This window comes from Hyla sarda, chromosome 4 (genome assembly GCF_029499605.1).
Source record: "Hyla sarda isolate aHylSar1 chromosome 4, aHylSar1.hap1, whole genome shotgun sequence".
NCBI classification, from domain to species: domain Eukaryota; kingdom Metazoa; phylum Chordata; class Amphibia; order Anura; family Hylidae; genus Hyla; species Hyla sarda.
Window position 1 is genome coordinate 166,643,347 of NC_079192.1, and position 24,446 is coordinate 166,667,792.

General features: G+C 41.6%; 1 protein-coding gene across 7 annotated transcripts in view; it reads left to right on the plus strand.

Moving 5' to 3' along the window:
* The window catches only part of CPEB1 (cytoplasmic polyadenylation element binding protein 1), a 69,170-nt gene that overhangs the window by 43,076 nt on the left and 1,648 nt on the right, over positions 1–24,446 (plus strand). For 6 of the 7 annotated variants that reach the window (XM_056572625.1, XM_056572623.1, XM_056572628.1 and 3 more), the window contains exons 6-11: positions 318–431; positions 2,325–2,429; positions 3,322–3,458; positions 6,566–6,764; positions 6,867–6,961; positions 8,257–8,337. In XM_056572625.1, coding sequence (XP_056428600.1) covers positions 318–431; positions 2,325–2,429; positions 3,322–3,458; positions 6,566–6,764; positions 6,867–6,961; positions 8,257–8,337 — 731 coding nt within the window. The remainder of the gene's footprint in view (positions 1–317; positions 432–2,324; positions 2,430–3,321; positions 3,459–6,565; positions 6,765–6,866; positions 6,962–8,256; positions 8,338–24,446) is intronic. The other variant, XM_056572622.1, reaches the window with a different exon arrangement.

Below are 24,446 nucleotides of genomic sequence, written 5' to 3' on the forward strand. Positions count from 1 at the left end.
ACTGAATGAGCCGACGGGATTCAAACAGGGACTCTGACTCATTTTTGCCCATATCCGGTTTTCTGACTGGATTGAAAACCATGGTTTTCAGTCCGGACAGAAAACCGGATACAGGGCAAAAATTAGCAGTCTGGAGTCAGTTTGACCCTCTGTCGGCCCCCCCAGCCGGATCTGGTGACTGAATCATCAAAAGTAGTGTGAACCCACCCTTCTAGTAATCCTGTCAAGACTTCAACTGTGACATTATGTACCTTAGGCAAGGTGGTAGTGTTCTAGAAGTAACTTTTTTTTATTTTATAATTTTTTTTCTTTCAAAGCTGTAAATGAAGCTACATGCACGTGGAGTGGTCAGCTGCCTCCTCGTAACTACAAAAACCCAGTTTATTCCTGCAAAGTGTTTCTTGGAGGAGTTCCATGGGACATTACAGAGAGTAAGTTCCCACTGGCACGAATTCAGCCCTTTCAACAAGGACAAACTTCTGTAAAAGATATAGGACTGATTCTTACACTGCTGGGTTGAACTGTCACTTTAAAATGGTGTGCAACTTTAAATAATTTGACACACTTGAGACTGTATGAAAGCCAAGGGAAATCTATGCTATCAATGAGTAAGTGAAGCATTATAGCTGGGGATGCACCGACATTTCGGCTGCCGAAAATGCCCTTTTCGGCTAAGGGGATTTCCTGCCGATGATTTTGGTGGGTGTGGCCTAAAATAGGGGCATGGCTTTCAGTTTATACACTCTCCGGTGTGAGGTGCAGAACTGCACAGGGCACTGCACACCAGCGCTACACTGCCTCATCCCCCTTTGCTGTGGGAGGGAACTCGGGAGGGCCCCCCACGGCATCTAAAATGCTGAAAACAACCTGGTAGCTCAGTGGAGCTGAGCAGACGGGCGGAGGTTCACTACCTTTCGGTCCTGTCTGATTGGCGCTACAATAATGCAGGCCTGAGCACTGATAATGCTGATCAGTGCTGTGCTAAAGGCTCCTAATAATAGCATTGATCAGTATCTAGAAGTAAAAAAATCGGTCTCCAGCTGTTACAAACTATAACTCCCAGCGTGCCCTACAGCCATTGGCTGTCTGTGCATGCTGGGAGTTGTAGTTTTGCAACAACTGGAGGCACACTGTGGAAAACACTGCCCTATGGGGACAAAATATTGTGCAAATTTTTAAAAGAAAAATGCAATAAATGTGAAAGCCCCCCCTTTTTTACATGGTTAACAATAATAAACCTATTTTGGTAACGCCGCGAGCATAAATGTCTGAGCTATTTAAATGTTAATGAAACCGCACGATCATTGGCATAAATGTAAATAATTATAATGAAAAAAATGGACAGGATTGTTTGTTCACTTAATGTAGTGGGGGGAAAATAATCCAAAAAGTCCCCTCAAAATAAAAATGGTACTGATAAATACAGATCACAGTGCAAAAATACATCCCCCATATATGTAAAAATAAGTTATAGGGGGTCAGAAACCATTTTAAGCATACTTATATCTTTATAAACCAAAAAAGGGGAGATTTATCGGAACGTGCTGAGGAAAATGGAATAGTTGCCCATAGCAACTAATCAGATAGGTGTACCCCCTATAGTGTGTTCTGGAGTCAATGTATGGTGAATGGCAGTGTTGTGGCTCCAAGCCCGGCCAGTACTTTCTATAGCCACCCCGCATGTGTTTCGGTGTTGCATTCAAGTAACTAAAAAATTCTGATAATACAATTTTACAGAAACTATATTGAAGAAAAAGTGGGCTGGGCATTGCAGCTTTCAGTTTCGGACCAAAATGTCCCTTTCGGTGCGTCCCTAACACTTTCTTGCATTGCTTTTAACCTGATATCGACCATGGACGTCTATGCTCATCCATGTGCCGTTAATGGGGTATGACTCGTGCTCCTGACCCAAGCCCAGATATCGGCTGGCCCCCAGCTGATTCTTGCAGCTGGGGGCGAGCGTTAGCCGCTATTAACACTTTAGAGCGCCGCTGTAAAAGCTGACAGCGGCATCTAAAGGTGCCCTTATCCCGTCCCCTGGTGTACAGTCAAGAGTAGATACTGAATAACATTCATTGCCCCCTGCCCCCGAAAATGTGGGATTTGAAAGGTACCCTTTAAGAAACAATTTAACACCCCATAATGCCAACCTGGTGGACGGCTGATCTATTTTTTTTGGAAGAATTTGCTACTAAATTCAACTTAAGGCCAGACAGTCTCCTTGGCAATAAAAATGGCTATAAATAACACTGGAGCTAAAAATCTTTTACTGTAGTTATTAATATGGAATCTCTGATTTCTGAAATGTTGTTTGTATTTTTCAGCTGGGCTAATAAACACGTTCCGTGTGTTTGGTGCTCTAAGTGTTGAGTGGCCTGGTAAGGATGGAAAACATCCCCGTTGTCCTCCTAAAGGTAATATGCCTAAAGGTAATACCAGAATGGTAGGAGCAAACTTTTTTTATATTAGCACTTTTTTTGGTGTGTACTGGTGATATCTCTTTTACATGGGGACGGTAGCTTTTGACACGGTGATGGGACTGTTGTGGAATGACTAATTTTGTAAACACAGGTTGGTATAACTTACATACTGGAATAAAAATATGCAGCTCTCCGCTACACTAGCTAACCAGAGCTAAAGAAATGTTTACTAGAAGTTTCTCTAACATAATCTTACAAACAGGCATTGTTTGTAGAAATGGTAAAGACATTCAGTGAAATGCAAATAAGAACTTATTTTTCCACTTCCTTACATTCTCCTGCTGTGTAAAAAAAAAAAAAAAAAAAATAATAAAAAAAAAAAAAAAGGCAAACCCTTTAAGCAGTGGATACCTTTTTAAAAACTATTCCTTATGATGAAGGCAAGGCCACTGACCTTCTTCCTTCACGGTTGCCATCAGCTGTGCAGGCATGAACTGGAATGCAGCCCTTTTCAGGTTTAATGGTATTCAGTATGTATGGTATATTTGCGATATACAATCTTGAGTCTAGTCCAATATGAGCAGTGGTGTGTATGTATAACAATTACACAATTGCTAATACTGTTCAGTCCTGTGCATTAGCATAGCACTAGTCGGTACTATATGCAATCTACTTGTACAATCTACTAGAAGGCAGGCCATACCAGAGGATAAATCATCTTGCCTGATCAAACCCATCAAAAGTTCTTTCGCATTGCCCCTATGATGCTTTAAATGCTGTGATCAATCCGAATCATGGCATCTAAGGTGTTAATGGCAGGCTTAAGCCATTGTCTAATAACTAAATGTGTTTGTTTGTTGCTTTTTTTTTTTTCTCCCCCCCCCCCCCCTCAATACTACAGGCTATGTGTACTTGGTATTTGAATCTGAAAAATCTGTGAGGGCGCTACTTCAAGCCTGCACTCAGGACTTGCTAAGCCAAGATGGCCTGAGTGAGCACTATTTTAAGATGTCAAGTCGCAGGATGCGCTGCAAGGAGGTAGGTGGTTTGTTAGTTAAAAAATGTCTGAATGCATTATGTACCCAAAATACTATTAAGGCTGTATACTGAATCTGTTTCATACATAAGTTACCATAAGATAATGCTTTTAACCTCCTGAGCGGTATTCCCGAGCGTGACTCGGGGTTAATTTTCCCTGCCAGGATCGGTAACCCCGAGTCACTCTCGGGGTAGAATTACAGAGTTCCCGGCCGGGCTGCACGATATATCGCAAAAGCAATGCGATATAGCGATGCGGCCCCCGGGAAAACTTGCGATTATCTGCTCTGGTCGGCTCCCATTGCGGGGGCCGGCCAGAGCAGGTAAAGAAAAATACTAAGTCAGTGTTTCCCTACCAGGGGGCCTCCAGCTGTTGCAAAACTACAACTCTCAGCATGCCCGAACAGCCAAAGGCTGTCCGGGCATGCTGGGAGTAGTAGTTTAACAGCTGGAGGTACCCTGTCAGAAAAACACTGAGCTAAGTGTAAAAGGAAAAAGTAGTAAAATAAAAAAAACTTTTGCTCACCTAGTGTCGTTCCCCTCCGTGCGCTCTGGTCCCTGCTCTATTCATCTTACAGGACCTTTCACTTTTCAGCCAATCACAGGCCGCAGTGGTGTAAAGCCTGTGATTGGCTGAAGGGGAAAGGACTTGTTCTGCAGCAAATACACTAGGTTTGAAATCTGCCCGGTAAACCTAGTGTATGCTGCTGCAGAACAAGGTGAGAAGGAGGGGGGGGGGGGGGAAATGTGACATGAAGGGGGAGGAATGTGACATCAAGGGGGGGGGGGGGGGGGAATGTAACAAGAGGGGGGGAATGTGACGGGAGGGGGAATGTGACATGAAGGGGGGCGGGGGATGTGACAAGGGGGATTTGACACGGGGGGGGAATGTGACGGGGGGGGAATGTGACAAGGGGGAAGAATGTGACAAGGAGGGGGTAGAATGTGATGGGGGAGATGTGAAATGGGCGGGGGGAGATGTGAGATTCAGTGCAAAAAATTGTACTGCTTTTGGTACAAATTTCCAGAAAGAATCATACCGCCAGGGAGGTTAACTGAAAATGGAAGTGCAGGACCTGCATAATACTTAAAGCATTACTGGATGAAGCCTGGAGCAGCCTTCCAGTGTACTCAATTAGTCTCAGCGAGGAGTGAAATGTGGTGCAGCAATCAGTGGTTCCTTGCAAGCTACTCTTTTGACATGCCTGTCTTCCCTAAGACTGTCCTTATGCTTTATGGTGTTCTTTATTTTGCACTTGAATCTTGACGTTTTTGAGGCAGGTGCTACCACTTGATATGTTAAAGGGTCTATGCTAAATATAGAATCTCAACCTGTGATGTATCACTTTATTGGTGACATCCACACTGACCTATGTGGAGCTATGCTATCAATCTAATGGAACTCCTTCTTTAAAGTTAAACTGTAAAGTTGTAACAGTCCTACTAGGCTAGGGGTGAGAGATGAGAGAAACAGAAGAGAAAATGCAAAGAGTAATAAAATAAATGATATTTTAATTTGGAAACGTATTCTCTTTTTATTTAAATAAACTTAGTGGAGTGAGGTCCTTAGCAGGGTCCTTGCTTCGGACTAGTCACAAGATATAAAATATATAGATACACTATGAAAACTGTACTGAAGGTATATATAAAAACACTGGATAATAGTACCCCTATTAAATAAAATTAGAACTGGACTCGGAAATAGGAAAGTCTTTGCACTATATTAGGTGCTGCAAATATGGATATTTCCTCTGCAACTGGAGATGGATTGTGTATAGTCAATAGCAGGGACTGCACCTTGCCAAAATAAGTTAGCAGTAGATAATATTTTGTTGCAGTGCTGGATGCCCCTGTTTGGAGCCCAGGGCTACCATATGAATGGCTTCAAACTAAACGGGGGTTGTAGCTGATTGTCCAGTTATTGTAGTCCTCAGCTTCAGGACCTCGCTATCGCCCGGCGGCGCGGGGACAGGTATGCGAGGCTTCGAGTGCAATGTGAGTTTGACCTACCATCACCCCCTCTGTGGACACACGGAAGGACTTATACCCTAGGAGCCTCTGATTAGAGAAATACACTCCAAGGACTTTCTGCTCTGCTGGCCAGCTGCAGCTAGGATGACTGCACCGCCGGTAAGAGGCACACAGTGCCAAACTCACATTGCACTCGGAGCTTCGCATACCTGTCCTCGTGCCGCCGGGTGATAGCATGGTCCCGAAGCGGAGGACTACAATAACTGTGGACAATCGGCTACAACCCCCATGGAGTTTGAAGCCATTCATACCGTAGCCCTGAGCAGTCAGGGTAGAATGGGCTCCAAACAGGGGGCATCCAGCACTGCCAAATGCTGAGACTAAATATTATCTGCTGCTAACTAACTTATTTTGGCATGTTGCCAAGCTATTCACTATACACAAGTAATCTCCATTTGCGGAGGAAATATCCATATTTGTAGCACCTAATATAGCACAAAGACTTTCCTATTTCCGTGTCCAGTTCTAATTATATCTAATAGGGGTACTATTATACAGTTTTTATATATACCTTCAGTACAGTTTTCATAGTACATCTATATATCATATTTTATCTCGTGAATAGTCCAAAGAAAGGGCCCTGCTAAGGACCTCACTCCACTAAGTTTATTTAAATAAATGCTATTTTAATTTGGAAACTTATTCGTGTTTTTTTTTCTTTATATATTTTATTACTTTGCATTTTTTCTTCTGTTCTTTCTCTTCTCTCGCGCCACAGTATCCTCGGCTTGGGCAATCACATTTTATGTTGAGCTCCCATTATTTAACTAAACTGTAAAGTTATCATAAAGTAAATGGTGTACAGTAATCTCCTTACAGTCAATAAACTAATCAAAATCTGGCTTTTCAAATTTAAAGCTCCAAACTTGTGTAAAACAAGTTCAGTAAATCTTGATGAGTGGATAGGTGTCTCAACCTGCGTGACTCTAGCTGTTGCAAGACTTTAACTCAAAGCATGCCTACATAGCCTTTGGCACCCTGGTTTGGAAACACTAATGTTTCACACATCAGCTTAGATTTTATGTTGAAGTGACCAGTTTTACTAACTGATTTTCCATACTTCATTGCTGTTTTAGGTGCAGGTCATTCCTTGGGTGCTGGCAGACAGCAATTTTGTTCGTAGTCCATCTCAGCGTCTGGATCCCAGTAAAACTGTGTTTGTTGGGGCTCTGCATGGAATGCTGAATGCTGAAGCACTTGCCTCTATAATGAATGATCTGTTTGGTGGTGTGGTCTATGCAGGCATTGATACGGATAAGCACAAGTACCCAATTGGTATGTAGCTGACTTTTTTTACTTAATATTAGTAGTTATTATGGGTATAATAACAGAACACTATTACCTACCACCCCTACCTCCCCCTTTATAATAAAACAGGTTCTGGCCGTGTGACTTTCAACAATCAGCGCAGTTATCTGAAGGCTGTTAGTGCTGCATTTGTGGAGATAAAAACTGCCAAGTTTACCAAGAAGGTAAAATCATCTGATAACTGATATTGGAGTTGTGTGTGTGTGTGTGTTTTTTCTAAATCTGTTTGTGTAAACATATGACACAATGAAAGTGTGAACCTAGCCAGAGAAAAGCTGACATTCTGAAGCATTTCTATACAATTTTATAACCCAGTGGATAAATTGGTGTAGTAAAAGTCAAAAAATGCACTATACATGAAAATTTGACATCTGATGTCTATTTCAGCTATAGTGACCATCTGACTTTTTTTTAGGCTTTAGATAGATAACATTTGGAAAATAGTAAATGCTCAAGCCACTGACACATTATTTAAAGTGTACTGCACTCTTTAAAGACAACATAGGAATGAAGTGACCCCAGTAAAGGAAGCAGAGAACACTTATTCAACTAATTAGCAAATTAAGTCCCTGTTTGATACATATGCAAGAGATTCCTAAATCTGTGCAAAAACCACATTTTTAGGCAGTACAGAAAAGTTAAAGTAACAAGCATGGCAAAATGTAGCAAATTTATATTAAAGTGGATGAGTGCCTTCCCACTTTTTCTTTTTTTTTTTTCTCTAATTTACTTGACATTGAAATGTATTTTGAGATCTTATCTAGAATAAAGGTCCACTATAACTTACATCAAAGTGTGGTGCAAGATGTGCCAGACTTATTAAAAGGGTTCCCTGCCCCATTAATCTTCTATCCTGATTCACTGCAGTTCAACAGCTTAGCTTCTTTCTGCTTCTGGTGACATGCTTACACTGCAGGAATGGTCTGCTCTGCCCATTACTGTCGGAGTCACTCCTGCATCTAGGGGTGGGGTTGAGCAGACATTTCCTGCAGGGTCAGCACGTCATCAGAAGCAAAATGAAGTTGAGCATTGAGTGGTTAACAAACCATGCACTAATCCCCACTTGGCTATCATTACCCTGGACCAACCCCCTTTTAAGAAATATCTCATTTGTCACATCTCACGTGTATACTACCCTCCCCAAAGGTGTCTAAGAAAACTACAATAACTGGTTGATAACTTTCTGTAGTCTTAAACTTTTACCACAAGCACAATGAACCTATTGCCATATGATGCCCTGAAAGGGGTATTTAAGCATAGAACACTTATCACCTATACTATGGATAGAGGATAAATGTCAACATATTTCAGGAGTCCAGTGGTCAAACCCAAGTGATCATTCTGACAGGTGACTCTGGGCCCTGTATGAGGATGAGGTTCACAAACTCTTATTTGACCACAACTTCAAACGGTGTGTGAATCCTAAATGCTAATATTTACTCAGAGTATTTCTCTTCAGGTCCAGATTGACCCTTACCTTGAAGACTCTGTGTGCCAGATTTGCAACTCTCAGCCAGGACCCTTCTTCTGCAGAGACCAGGTATATAAGTGCTTTAAAATGTCATGTATAATATAACTTGCTCTAAACAATACAAGGGAGTACTAGTTAAAAGGAAAACATATCCCCTTATGGATAGGGGATATGTATCCGATCATGGGGTCTGACCGTTAACCCCCCCCCCCCCCCCCCAACAACTTTACATCGGCTTGAATTTCTGAAACCTACCCAAATGTTTAGAGGGTGGCAGGTTTTTTTATTCACTTCCTGCCTTTCATGGCATATTCCAACAGGGAAAACAACCCAGTACAGGTAAGTGTATATTTAAATACAATTGGTTTGGCCATGAAGTGACAATCTGTATAATTCTTGCTATCTGGAGTTCCTATTTTAAGGTAACCGGTCATTACTTTTCATGCAGCGTGACCCACAAGTCACAGGGCAGTCCCTACCCCACCCCATCAAGTCTTGATTGATCCTTGTTTGGCTATAGGGAGGGATCAATTAAGGCTGGGGCAGGGACTGTCCACATGACTTGCGGTTCAGGCTGCATGAAAATGACAGGTTACATTGAATTTAATGAACTCTTGGCTTTTCAACCTTAGGAACTATGGGGGACATTTATCAAGGGGATTAGTCAGGTTTTCTTTACTATAATTGTCGCAACTGCGACTACGTGTGTTTTCGTGCGACAATTTACGTGAAGAACAAGAAAAGCAAGAAAATTCAAACTTGCTTACATAGTAAATTTTTTTTCAAAATGGATTTGGTTTTGTCAGGTATTAACTGCAACAGTCGCAGCTGCACAATAAAATGTCGCAACGGCCTTAAAATTGACTATTTACTCCCGCTCCAACATGGAGCACGAAAAGCTACTGCCGCCCGGGCTCCGACATACTTTCTCCCTGCTACCCTCACTTCGCTACAGGGACACTGCAGTGATTTACATCCCACCCCTCTCACCTGCCAGCGCCACACAACTCCCATCTGTCTGCTAACTGTTGCAAGACTAAAAGTCCCAGCATGCCCTTACAGTGAGGACACGCGGGGAGTTGTAGTCTTGTAGCAGCGGGAGCTGAGCGGCGCGGGCGGGAGACAAAGGGGGATGTATATCAGTGTCACCATCATTATTAAGTGAGGGGAGGCAGTATGAGGAGCCCGGGCGGCTGCACTGTAATGTAGGCTCGGGCTCCAAAATCCCCTGCTGTCATTTCACATCTCCCGCTGGGTCCTGTGATTGGCCAGGACCAGCAGCCAATCACAGGACCCGACCGGAACATTGACATAACATTAGGGGATATAGGAGTCTGTCCCAGCTTTCACCCCCGCTGTGCCTGTCCGTAACACAGCCCCCCCCCCCCCCTCCCCCTCCGGTCTTCACCTGCACTGTGCCCGGCCTCTGCCTCCGCTCCCACGTCTTCGGTTGCGCCGGCCTGATGTCCCTCCGTCATTGACGTCACTCGCAGGGTGCCCGGAGAGAAGGAGCGCTGCGCTGCGCTGGATGGGTGAGTCTGTCTGTCTCGATCTGTCTGTGTGACTGTGTGTGACGATGTATGCGTGATTCTGTGTGATTCTGTGTGTGTGACTGTGTCTGTGAGTGTGTTGTGTGTCTCTCGGACTGTGGATGTTTGTGTGTCTCACTTTGTAGGACTAGAACACCCAGCATGCCCTTACTGTAAGGACGTGCTTGGAGTTGTAGTTGTGCAGTGCAGGCGAATAACAAGCTTGTCCCCTGCCCCCAGCTGCAGGACTACAACTCCCAGCATGTCCTTACTGTAAGTGCATGCTGGGAGTTGTAGTCGTGCGGGGTAGGAGAGGTGCGAGCAGGTGATGATAAATGTACTAACCCATTTATTTTTTATTTTTATATTTTTCTCATTTCAGATCCGTGTATCCTGTGGACTCCTTCGGATTCGGTGGACTACTTCGATGACCAGCGTTTTTCTTTGTTTGATTTTAATAAAATTACAAAAAACTTCCCCACAAGCCCTCGTTAACCATAAAAAATGTTTTAAACCTGTTGTGTTTTTTCCTTTCTTTACCTGACAGGCTTAGTAATGGAAGCTCTTATAGACTGAGTCCATCACTAAGCCGGGCTTAGCATTAGCCACAAACAGCTAGCGCTAACCCCCAATTATTACACCGGTACCAGACGCCACAGGGGTGCCGGGAAGAGCCGGTACCAACAGGCCCGGAGCGTCAAAAATGGCGCTCCTGGGCGGTAACAGGCTGGCGTTATTTAGGCTGGGTAGGGCCAGTAACAATGGTCCTCGCCCATCCTGGTAACGTCAGGCTGTTGCTGTTTGGTTGGTATTTGATTGGCATTTGGTTGGCATAGGGGACCTTATGCATGTTTTTTTTTTTTTTATAAATAAATATAAAAAAAAAATGCATAGGTGTCCCCCCTATTTTTATTCTCAGCCAAATACCAACCAAACAGTAACAGCCTGATGTTACCAGGGTGGGCGAGGACCATTGTTACTGGCCCTCCCCAGCCTAAATAACGCCAGCCTGTTACCGCCTAGGCCCAGGAGCGCCATTTTTGATGCTCCGGGCCTGTTGGTACCAGCACTTCCCGGCACCACTGTGACAATGGATTCCGGGGTAATTGGGGGTTAGCGCTAGCTGTATTTGTGGCTAACGCTAAGCCCGGCTTAGTAATGGACTTCGTCTATAAGACAGCTTTCACTACTAATCCTGTCAAGTAAATTTAGAAAAAAATGGTTTTAAAACATTATTACAAATCACTCCCCCACAAGCCCTTGTTAACCATTTTATTAATATCGAGCAAAGAAAAACGCTGGTCATCGAAGTAGTCCACAGGATACACGGATCTGAAATAAGAAGTAAAAAAAAAACATTTAGGTAGATAATATATATATAATCTGCAAAGTGATGTTCTGTAGTCATTATTTGGTTTTTGCTTGTGCGCAAAAAAAAATGGTATTTAAAAGTGATTTCTTGGTTTTTGCTCATGTAAGCCAAATTTATCAACCCCCTGTGATAGTATGATAAATGTCATACATAAGCAAAAATGGCAAGAAAAAATGACTACAGAACTTGCTTACCAAAGCAACGATGATAAGTGTCCCTGTATATCCCTACTGTGTTGAAAATAGGTAAAGATTTGAAAGAAAAAAAAGCTGCCTACACAGATGGAGTCAAACCTAGAATAATTAACAGGAATAGTAAAAAAAAGTTGTGTAGGGAAGACCAGGGGTAACACAAAGGAACACTCCTATTGTGTTAATCTTGGAAAACTGTGTGCAGAACAGAGCACTAGTGTCATGTCGTCAGTCAGTAGTCAGACCACACAAGCTAGACTAAATTGACCCACTAAGGGGCACAAAAGGCCAACTACAACTATTATCCAAACCCTAGGGCCGTAGCCCAGGGTGCAAAACACCTCTCGTTATTCCCCTTATAAAATATAACTTTTATTATCTATTCAATGAATAAAAGATAATCCCAGAAGAAATGATTTAAAAATTATGTGCTGAGAGGGATAATTCCGGTACAAGTGGGATCTAAAGACCTCCACACTAAAGGTTCTGCAGCAACCTATAATCCACTCACACAGCTTTAAAAACACTATATTGCTGCCTCTACATGTTTCGCTGTCTCCACAGCGTTTTCAAGAGGCAAGACAGTGGCAACAACAGTCCAAAATGGCGGAAGGGGCTATTTATAGATGCCCTTCTTACATCATCAATAGTGGACCTACTATTCCACCTATTGGAATCATGATACCATATCCACCAATCACTAGAATATATTCCATATCACTTCCTGGGTTAAGTTTATATCCTGGTCCAATAGTAATCCACCTTGCATACTTACGATCCGTCCCCCGTCAGTCATGTGTGTATACTTCATATCATAGCAACCTCATTGGCTATTTCGTCATCACCCGGCGCATCGCATACTCTCTCGCATTGTGTCTAGCGTTCCTATCTTCCTGCCGGCATTTAGGCAGCATTGCGCACGCGACGAATGCCGCTCGGGCTTTCGCGCATGCGCCCGCACTTCTAATATGTCAGGACTCACCGGTCCCATTGCGTTTGCCCAGGAACTTGTATTATAGCAATGTTCACTAACTCCATTGCGCCTGCGTGGGGACTTACGCTCCTATATAGTAAAATTCCACCAGTGGTTCTTATATATAAGTACTGGTATAAGCATCATTATATTCCCCTATTAGTCATTACATATAATAAAGAAAATAGCAATATATAGTGGTGCTGTCTTATCAGTGAATTGGATAACAATACTATCAATAGTCATATGCACCTTAGATGTTAAATACAATTATTAATGTTTCAGTGTTAAAAGTGACAATTAATTGGTTAACTTAAGTGTAAAATTATATGTGAATATTTATCCCAATTCTTACTATCAATAGAAATGGATATACCGATCTATGGATAAATACACCTTTTCATAGTGACTAAATTATCAATAGGTGGCTGTTACTACCTATTGTGTCCTGAATAATACCCCCCTAATAAAGTAGTAATAATATTATTAAAAACAATAGCCTCATGTGAAGACCTTAGAAAATAAATGGGATTTGGATAACAATAATTTTATGCATCTTTCATGTATATTTGTTTCCTCCAATCTTCCAAGTGTGTGTGTGTGTATGTGTGTATATGTGTGTGCATGCATATATACAGAAAAGGGGACCATTTGCGTATCAATCCTAATTATCACAAGGACCATCAATAGATGAATACTAAATCAATATTACATCATCAATATGCAGGGACCAATTCATAAAAAGGTAAGTATATTCGGAATATATCTATAATCTTGTCCAGATCACGTTCTGGATTAGTCACCATATAGGACTGATTAAACTACACTGGGAAATAATTAGTGAAAGATAAATTTTACAAATTACAAGAATGCTGCAAACGAAAAGCCCTCATTCAAACCCTTTGGTGTTTGACTATGTAGCCTCCAAATCCATTTTGCCTCCTCCCGTAGGAGGAGGTTATCAATATTGCCCTATCGTGGGCCCAGTTTCAACTGGCATAAACCCACAAATTGTAGATCCTTAATGCGACCACCATGCATCGCCCTTATGTGTCTCGAGACCGGTGTGTCTCGTTCTGTCCTGATAGAGCTCAGGTGCTGTGAAATTTGTTTACGAAATTCCTGTATCGTCTTGCCCACATACCACTTGGGGCAGGGGCATTGGGCAATGTAAATGATGTTACGGGTACTACAGTTTATAAACTGCCTAATATCATATTGGCGACCATCCACAGGGTTACTTACTATCTTCGTCTTCCTTATCTGTGGGCAGAAACTACAATGTCCGCAGGGATGGCATCCTACCGTTGTGTTTCTCAGCCATCCTTCTCAAAGGTGGGCATCACATGGCTATGTACTAATTGGTCTTTAATACTTGGACCTTTCCTAAAGGTGACACTAGGGAAGCTTCCGACTACCCCTGCTAGATCTTGATCACGGGTTAGAAGATGCCAATGTCGGCGTAATATTGCCATCACCTGGTCCGTATGCCCATCATATGTTCCAATACATCTCACTTTCTTAGAAGTATCCGCCATTCTAGTTGTGGTTAAAGGGTACCTCTCATCAAAAAAACTTTTGATATATTTTAGATTAATGAATGTTGAATAACTTTTCAATAGCATGTTAATGAAAAATATGCTTCTTTCTATTGTATTTTTCCCGATCAGTCCTGTCAGCAAGCATTTCTGACTAATGCTGGAGTCCTAAACACTCAGAGCTGCCAGCCTGCTTTGTTCACAGCCAAACAGGCTGTGAACAAAGCAGGCTGGCAGCTCTGAGTGTTCTCCTTTGTGAACAAAGCAGACTGGCAGCTCATAATGTTTAGGACTCCAGCATGAGTCTGAAATGCTTGCTGCCAGGATTGGTAAGGGAGACCCCTAGTGGTCATTTCTTCAAAGTGGAAAATTAAATAGAAAGAAGCATATTTTTTAATAACATGCAATTGTAAAGTTATTCTACATACATTAATCTATAATATATCAAGTTTTTTTGATGAGAGGTACCCTTTAACAAGGTGTTCCTATCTGACTCACACGCTCTCTTATAAGCCCTCTTGAGATGTACACGAGGGTAGCCTCTCTGCCTGAATCTCCCATTCAAATTGTTGCTCTCCTTTTGAAAGTTAGCTTCCTCCGAGCAATTCCTCCTTGCCCTGAGGTATTGGCCAACCGGGATGCTCCTCTTGAGAGAGCCCGGATGCCAACTACCCCAGTGGAGGAGCGAGTTGGTCGAAGTCGGCTTACGGAATATATCCGTTTACAGACGATTCTGATCATCAATGTAGATGTTCAAATCTAAAAAGTTGATCGATCTTCCTCCGATTTCCAAAGTAAAGGTCATCCTGATACTGTTATCGTTCAGCCTTTTGACAAAATCTTGGTATAGGGTAACCGGTCCGTCCCACAACATCAAAACGTCATCAATGTAACGCCCATAAAATAAAATGTGCTCTGTGAAAACACTCAAATCATCCGCAAAAACAGACGTGCTCTCCCACCACCCTAAAAGAGGTTCGCATAATTTGGTGCACAAGAAGCCCCCATAGCAGTGCCCTGTGTTTGGTGATAGAAGGTATTATTGAAAAGAAAATAATTGTGTCAAGATAAAGGTGAGTAAGGATAAAACAAAAGTGTTGTGTTCGTGATACATTGTGCTCTTAGTGTATAGAAATCTTGAGACTGCCTCTACACCCAGCTCATGCCGTATGTTACTGTAGAGGCTTTCCACGTCCAAACTCGTTAATATCGTAGTATCGGTAACAGTAATGTTGTTCAGTTTTAGGAAGGGCATCTTTCGTGTCTCTCAAATAAGAAGGAAGTGAAGTGACAAATGGAAATAAAATGTGATCCAAATAGATACTACCACCTTGTGTAAGACAGTCATTCCCTGAAACAATAGGTCTACCCCTAATTGGATTTGTGTTTTTGTGTATTTTGGGAAGTGCATAAAAGGTTGATGTTGTGGGACAGGGGTTAAACATGGCTTTGAATTCATCATTTGATATTAAATTTCTCTCTTTAGCTGATAATAGGTGTTCCTTATATTCTTTCAGGTAAGCTCCAGTGGGGTCAGAAGGTAATAACTCATATTTAGTAGTGTTAGTATTGCCATAACCATCTCTACATAATCTTCTCTGTCCATCAATACGACGTTACCGCCTTTATCACTAGATTTAATTATTAGCGAGTCATTGCTTTTCAGATTAGTCAGTGCTTGTTGTTCTTGTTGCGTTAGATTGGAGTTAACCCTCTCTCTCTTGGGTCGTATACTGCCCAACTCTTGCGACACAATGTCAACAAAGATCTCAATGTTGGGGTATTGTGTAAAACAGGGTGTTTAGATTTCGGTTTCATATCCGTCAGGGGTGCTTCGAACATTGATGAGGCCCCCTCACTCTCCAATAAGAGCTCATGTAACTGATTCCTTACAAACTCATCTTGTTGTAATTGTGTTCTTGCATCATTAGTTCTCTCTTGGTGCCATTTATGTAGAGCAAGCTTTCGTGCAAATAAGTTAATGTCCTTCACCCATGTGAAAAGATCGAACTTAGGCACTGGGGTGAAGGACAGGCCTCTCCAATAAAGATGTTTCAACATCATTAAGGATGTGCCTAGAGATTATATATTTGCAAGGAATCTCCATGGTCTTCTCGATCCGCAGTCTCATCCCTTCCCGTCAAAACATTGACGGCGGGGGTAGCTGCATTCCTGGTACCCCTAGAAAAAAAAAAAATGTTGGGCAGTAGTCCCACTTGTCTGTGGAGTAGGGGGCACTCCAGATATCGGGCCCCTCGGCAACATGGGACCCGATGCTGCAGCGGTTGCTCCTATATGCATTGTGTTCATTTGAGTGGAAGCCCCACTTGGCATAGTGGATAAGAAATGCGAGGGTGATGACCCCAAAGTACCCATTTGTTGACGGCCTCCTTGATGGGCCCCCTGATTTATAGGTGGGCATAGTTGCCCTGGATTTGTGGATGGGCATAATTGCCCTAGATTTTGTGGTTTAACTCCAGATATTTGTGTAGTGGGACGTTTCGCTTGAGATTGTCTGGGCCGATAAGGTTTATTTTTCCGTTTTATAATGTGGTCTCTGTGTGCTCCCTGAATCCGAAAGAAATCCCTCAGTTCCTGAGGTTTCTGATTCAGAGAAATCAGTTTGTCTCTGCACTTGTTGGTAAGAGTAATTGGGTCTCTGTTGTGGACCTCCCTTATTGAGACCACGATATGAGTACACTTTATTATTGGCAAAGTCCGTGCAATCTCTAATGTATTTTTTGTGCTTTTCTTTAACTTCGTTTTTAAATCTGTGTCCCTGTAATCTCGTTTCTAGGATGGCGAATTCAGGATGAGGAGCGAAGCTCTGTATGTTTTTGAGCTCAGTCTCAAATTCCTGACCGACCAAAATCAGATGTTTCTTCTCATATTCTAGTAAATATGCGATCATGCGCAAAGAATTTTCTGTCAATACCTGTTCCCACCCTTTGATGAACGATTGATCTTCTCGATGAGAGTTTGGGGATACGTAGACCCCTATACACAATCCCCTGTTGGGCGTAAATATCGAGACTCTTTACTTCCCACCACGATCTAATATACCTCTTATAAGTTTTAGAAAGGTTCTTGAAAACCTGTTGTATATTGGTTTGTTCCGGTGGTAACTTATCCGTAGAAAAAACCTGTAGGGCTTCAGCAGCAAAACGATCTCTATTCACTTGTTGTGATAGAAAACCTGCCATTACATTGGCCAGGACAATAATGGATCCTAAATGAGAATTAAATCTCTTTGATTAACTAAACTAGACTAAATTGACCCACTAAGGGGCACAAAAGGCCAACTACAACTATTATCCAAACCCTAGGGCCGTAGCCCAGGGTGCAAAACACCTCTTGTTATTCCCCTTATAAAACATAATTTTTAAATCATTTCTTCTGGGATTATCTTTCACTGAACATAATAAAAGTTATGTGCTGAGAGGGATAATTCCGGTACAAGTGGGATCTAAAGACCTCCACACTAAAGGTTCTACAGCAACCTATAATCCACTCTCAAACATAGCTTTAAAAACCCATAGTCCCAAACTCTCATCGAGAAGATCAATCGTTCATCAAAGGGTGGGAACAGGTATTGACAGAAAATTCTTTGCGCATGATCGCATACTTAATAGAATATGAGAAGAAACATCTGATTTTGGCCGGTCAGGAATTTGAGACGGAACTCAAAAACCTACAGAGCTTCGCTCCTCATCCTGAATTCGCCATCCTAGAAACGAGATTACAGGGACACTTAGATCAATTTAAAAACGAAATTAAAGAAGAAAAGCACAAGAAATACATTAGAGATTGCACGGACTTTGCCAATAATAGTGTACTCATATCGTGGTCTCAATAAGGGAGGTCCACAACAGAGACCCAATTACTCTTACCAACAAGTGCAGAGACAAACTGATTTCTCTGAATCAGAAACCTCAGGAACTGAGGGATTTCTTTCGGATTCAGGGAGCACACAGAGACCACATTATAAAACGGAAAAATAAACCTTATCGGCCCAGACAATCTCAAGCGAAACGTCCCACTACACAAATATCTGGAGTTAAACCACAAAATCTAGGACAATTATGCCCATCCACAAATCCAGGGCAACTATGCCCACCTATAAATCAGGGGGCCCATCAAGGAGGCCGTCAACAAATGGGTACTTTGGGGTCATCACCCTCGCATTTCTTATCCACTATGCCAAGTGGGGCTTCCACTCAAATGAACACAATGCATATAGGAGCAACAGCTGCAGCGTCGGGTCCCATGTTGCCGAGGGGCCCGATATCTGGAGTGCCCCCTACTCCACAGACAAGTGGGACTACTGCCCAACATTTTTTAGGGGTACCAGGAATGCAGCTACCCCCGCCATCAATGTTTTGACGGGAAGGGATGAGACTGCGGGTCGAGAAGACCATGGAGATTCCTTGCAAATAATCTCTCTAGGCACATCCTTAATGATGTTGAAACATCTTTATTGAAGAGAGGCCTGTCCTTCACCCCAGTGCCTAAGTTCGATCTTTTCACATGGGTGAAGGACATTAACTTATTTGCACGAAAGCTTGCTCTACATAAATGGCACCAAGAGAGAACTAATGATGCAAGAACACAATTACAACAAGATGAGTTTGTAAGGAATCAGTTACATGAGCTCTTATTGGAGAGTGAGGGGGCCTCATCAATGTTCGAAGCACCCCTGACGGATATGAAACCGAAATCTAAACTAACACCCTGTTTTACACAATACCCCAACATTGAGATCTTTGTTGACATTGTGTTGCAAGAGTTGGGCAGTATACGACCCAAGAGAGAGAGGGTTAACTCCAATCTAACGCAACAAGAACAACAAGCACTGACTAATCTGAAAAGCAATGACTCGCTAATAATTAAATCTAGTGATAAAGGCGGTAACGTCGTATTGATGGACAGAGAAGATTATGTAGAGATGGTTATGGCAATACTAACACTAAATATGAGTTATTACCTTCTGACCCCACTGGAGCTTACCTGAAAGAATATAAGGAACACCTATTATCAGCTAAAGAGAGAAATTTAATATCAAATGATGAATTCAAAGCCATGTTTAACCCCTGTCCCACAACATCAACCTTTTATGCACTTCCCAAAATACACAAAAACACAAATCCAATTAGGGGTAGACCTATTGTTTTAGGGAATGACTGTCTTACACAAGGTGGTAGTATCTATTTGGATCACATTTTATTTCCATTTGTCACTTCACTTATTTGAGAGACACGAAAGATGCCCTTCCTAAAACTGAATAACATTACTGTTACCGATACTACGATATTAACGAGTTTGGACGTGGAAAGCCTCTACAGTAACATACGGCATGAGCTGGGTGTAGAGGCAGTCTCAAGATTTCTATACACTAAGAGCACAATGTATCACGAACACAACACTTTTGTTTTATCCTTACTCACCTTTATCTTGACACAATTATTTTCTTTTCAATAATACCTTCTATCACCAAACACAGGGCACTGCTATGGGGGCTTCTTGTGCACCAAATTATGCGAACCTCTTTTAGGGTGGTGGGAGAGCACGTCTGTTTTTGCGGATGATTTGAGTGTTTTCACAGAGCACATTTTATTTTATGGGCGTTACATTGATGACTTTTTGATGTTGTGGTTACCCTATTACAGCACCTGAGCTCTATCAGGACAGAACGAGACACACCGGTCTCGAGACACATGAGGGCGATGCATGGTGGTCGCATTAAGGATCTACAATTTGTGGGTTTATGCCAGTTGAAACTGGGCCCACGATAGGGCAATATTGATAACCTCCTATTGATAACGCTACATAGTCAAACACCAAAGGGTTTGAATGAGGGCTTTTCGTTTGCAGCATTCTTGTAAAATGTAATTTGTAAAATTTATCTTTCACTAATTATTTCCCAGTGTAGTTTAATCGGTCCTATATGGTGACTAATCCAGAACGTGATCTGGACAAGATTATAGATATATTCCAAATATATTTACCTTTTTATGAATTGGGCCCTGCATATTGATGATGTAATATTATTGATTTAGTATTCATCTATTGATGGTCCTTGTGATAATTAGGATTGATACGCAAATGGTCCCCTTTTCTGTGTGTGTATATATGTATATATATGTATATGTGTGTGTGTATATGTATATGTGTGTGTGTGTGTGTGTGTGTATATATGTATATGTGTGTGTATATGTATATATACACGTGTATATACACACATGTACATATATACACACACGCACACATGTACATATATACACACACGCACACATGTACATATATACACACATGTACATATATACACACACGCACACATGTACATATATACACACACGCACACATGTACATATATACGCACACGCACACATGTACATATATACGCACACGCACACATGTACATATATACGCACACGCACACATGTACACACACACCTCCTTGGAAGATTGGAGGAAACAAATAGAAAATAAATGGGATTTGGATAACAATAATTATATGCATCTTTCATGTATAAGGTCTTCACATGAGGCTATTATTTTTAATATTATTACTACTTTATTAGGGGGGTATTATTCAGGACACAATAGGTAGTAACAGCCACCTATTGATAATTTAGTCACTATGAAAAGGTGTATTTATCCATAGATCGGTATATCCATTTCTATTAGTAAGAATTGGGATAAATATTCACATATTTTTCACTATTAAGTTAACCAATTGTCACTTTTCACACTAAAGCATTAATAATTGTATTTAACATCTAAGGTGCATATGACTATTGATAGTATTGTTATCCAATTCACTGATAAGACAGCACCACTATATATTGCTATATTCTTTATTATATGTAATGACTAATAGGGGAATATAATGATGCTTATACCAGTACTTATATATAAGAACCACTGGTGGAATTTTACTATATAGGAGCGTAAGTCCCCACGCAGGCGCAATGGAGTTAGTGAACATTGCTATAATACAAGTTCCTGGGCAAGCGCAATGGGACCGGTGAGTCCTGACATATTAGAAGTGCGGGCGCATACGCGAAAGCCCGAGCGGCATTCGTCGCGTGCGCAATGCTGCCTAAATGACGGCAGGAAGATAGGAACGCTAGACACAATGCGAGAGAGTATGCGATGCGCCGGGTGATGACGAAATAGCCAATGAGGTTGCTATGATATGAGGTATACACACATGACTGACGGGGGACGGATTGTAAGTATGCAAGGTGGATTACTATTGGACCAGGATATAAACTTAACCCAGGAAGTGATATGGAATATATTCTAGTGATTTGTGGATATGGTATCATGATTCCAATAGGTGGAATAGTAGGTCCACTATTGATGATGTAAGAAGGGCATCTATAAATAGCCCCTTCCGCCATTTTGGACTGTTGTTGCCACTGTCTTGCCTCTTGAAAACGCTGTGGAGACAGCGAAACATGTAGAGGCAGCAATATAGTGTTTTTAAAGCTGTGTGAGAGTGGATTATAGGTTGCTGCAGAACCTTTAGTGTGGAGGTCTTTAGATCCCACTTGTACCAGAATTATCCCTCAGTACATAATTTTTAAATCATTTCTTCTGGGATTATCTTTTATTCATTGAACATAATAAATTATATTTTATAAGGGGAATAACAAGAGGTGTGGTGCACCCTGGGCTACGGCCCTAGGGTTTGGATAACAGACCACACAAGGAAACTATTCTACCCTTATACATTTATGCCACTTTTGATGCACCCCATGATTTTATTGTCCTTTGCAGCAGCTGCCTTACACTGTTACTACAGTAAAATTTACTGTTGTCTGAAATAATTTTTCCTTTCAGTCATCCCCAATATTTTCCCATTTAGTACATAATCCCAGCCTCTCTTTCCCCCTTCCCATGTACATATAACCTTAAATCTATCTGAGCATAATCTGCCACTTCCCAGCCTCAACCCATCCAGATCAATTTGTAACGGTCCTAGTCTGCAGAGGATTCCAAACTGTGTAAAGTGATCAAAGATTGACACTTTACTATACAATGCCTCTACAAGCTCATAAAAAATTTAAAAGAATAGGACCCAAAACGTACCCTTGTGGTACCCCACTAATAAGTCGCCCAACCAGTATGTACCATTAAAAGCACCCACTGTTATCACTGAGCCAGTTGATTACCCACTTACACATTTCCCCCCAGCCCAAGCATTTTCATATTAACACCTTTTTATGTGGCACTAGATCAAATGCTTTATACTACGTCCAGTGATTCACCCCAGTCTTAAACTAACCAGCTTTTATGAGGAGGTGAACTTGAGGACTGAACCACCCTTTACCTATGCAGATATGAAGTCATACATTTATTTTCAAAGATACTCTGTAATCCCTCAAATAAATTTAGACGTGGAGCCAATTTTCTATATCAAATAGGCCACAAAGACCTCTGGCCTTATAGGCCTCTACTTTTTAAATATTGGTACAGTAGAATCTCCCAATAGCTGACGGTCGGAATAAAGTGGCTGTCATTTAGAAAGATTTGAGACTTCCACCCTCAAAAGGGGACATCTCTCAATAGCAAAGTACTGTAATCAGGCTAGTGTGTAATTACTTATAAAAACATGATAAAAGGCAATATTACAGTAGAATCTCCCAGGGCATTTAAATCACCCCTTATCAACATCCTGGTCTATTTCATCCATGTGCCACTTTAGTCACCTTGTGCCAAATCATCCCTCCTTATCCCCTGTGCTAAATAGTTCCCCCTTAATTTTCTTCTGTGGAAATTCATTATCCACCCCTTGTGCCACATAACTTTTCCCCATCCCTCCTACCCCTGTTCTTACCTGCCCAGCAGGTGCAGGGGCCCTTGGCGGGATTAGCAGAAAGTAGCAGTGGTGGCTGCTGGTAATGACGAGTGATGTAAAATGCTTCACTCATCAGTGCCTGCAGCTGCCACTGCTCACAGCACCTCCATGGGTGGAGGACAGGTGGGATAAAGAGAGATCAGGGGGGTGGTGATGATGGAGTGATTAATTTGCACAGGGGGATCTGGGAAATTAGGTGGCATGGGGGGGGGGTTTAAAAAGGGGATGCTTTGGCATGGGGGCAAATGATGTGCAGAAGCAGGAAACGACTGTTTAAACAGCAGTCTTCTGCTTCTGTGCTGGGGTTTCAGCAGGGGTCAGGGCCCCCTGGGAGCCTGGGCCACTTACTGGGTAGTATTGGTGGCCCTGGGTACAAGGTAGGGTCGGCACATAAGCCTGGTTGTCACCTATTATGTGTTTTGTCTATTAAGTGTGTCACTGTCTGCTATTGGGAGTGTCTGCTAAGGGAGATTTTAATTTACCACATTTGCTATGCTTCAGTCCTGGGGTACAGACCCAATCACTATAGTCCTTGAATACTAGAAATAGGGGTATATTGCATTACTTAACTCCCTTATAACACAGGTGTGAATGACATCTGACTCTAGTGATTTTTTATTTTTATTTTGCGGCACTGCATCTTCCTGAATAGGCTCGCCTTATATTTACCTGGCATTTAATTTTCCTCAATTAGTGGAGATTTTTAAAAAATATTTTTCCCTTTTTTCTTTATAGGACCAATGCTTTAGCAAATAGGTAAAAAATTAGAGTAACTGTCTTCAATTTTGCTGCTTTTATTTATTTTAAAAAACATTTTTAACCTAGCTTTTTCATGTACTTCACTGCCTTTCTGTTTTTAGTAGCTTAAATGCCTTTTACCCTATTTACGTTTTTGTTCATCCACATTGGTTTTCTTCTGTTCAAGGCCTTTTTATTCCCATATGGTATGTACCTTTTTGCACTGAGTGACCACTTTTTTTTTTTTTTTTTTCTCCTAAATTCCACAACGCTTCCAAAGTACAATTAGTCAACCACAAAATGTAGTGAACCCAAAATTATTTGTGGGGAGAAATTAAAGAAAGCATCATGCAACTTTTGGGGGTTTAGTTTGTACTCAGTGCACTTATTGTATTCGAATGGACAGAAGATGGATGACTATAATTTTAACTTAATATAAATGTTTTTTTTTTTAACTAGTACAAAAACGAAAATCCTATATAAGACTAGTATGCTTAAAATAGTTTTTTCTTCTGTAGTTTTTCAGTACCATTTTTGTTTTGATGGGGCTTTTTGATCATGTACCAGAAAAGAGGTGACCAAAATGTGCAATTTGACTGGCATTTTTTACATTCAAACTATCCATGGTGCTGTTTAGAGATGAGCGAACTTACAGTAATTCGATTCATCACAAACTTCTCGGCTCAGAAGTTGCTGACTTTAGCCTGCATAAATTAGTTCATCTTTCAGGTGCTCCGGTGGGCTGGAGACTCTCCCAGGACTGTATCCACCTTTTCCACCTGAAAACTGAACTAATTTATGTAGGCTAAAGTCGGCAAACGCTGTGCCAAGAAGTTTGTGACGAATCGAATTACTGGCAGTTCGCTCATCTCTAGTGCTGTTTAATTTACATAATATTGCCACATGGGGAGAAGTCTGAACTAGTACAATAACACATTTACTTCAATTTGAAAAATGGGAAAGGGGGGGGG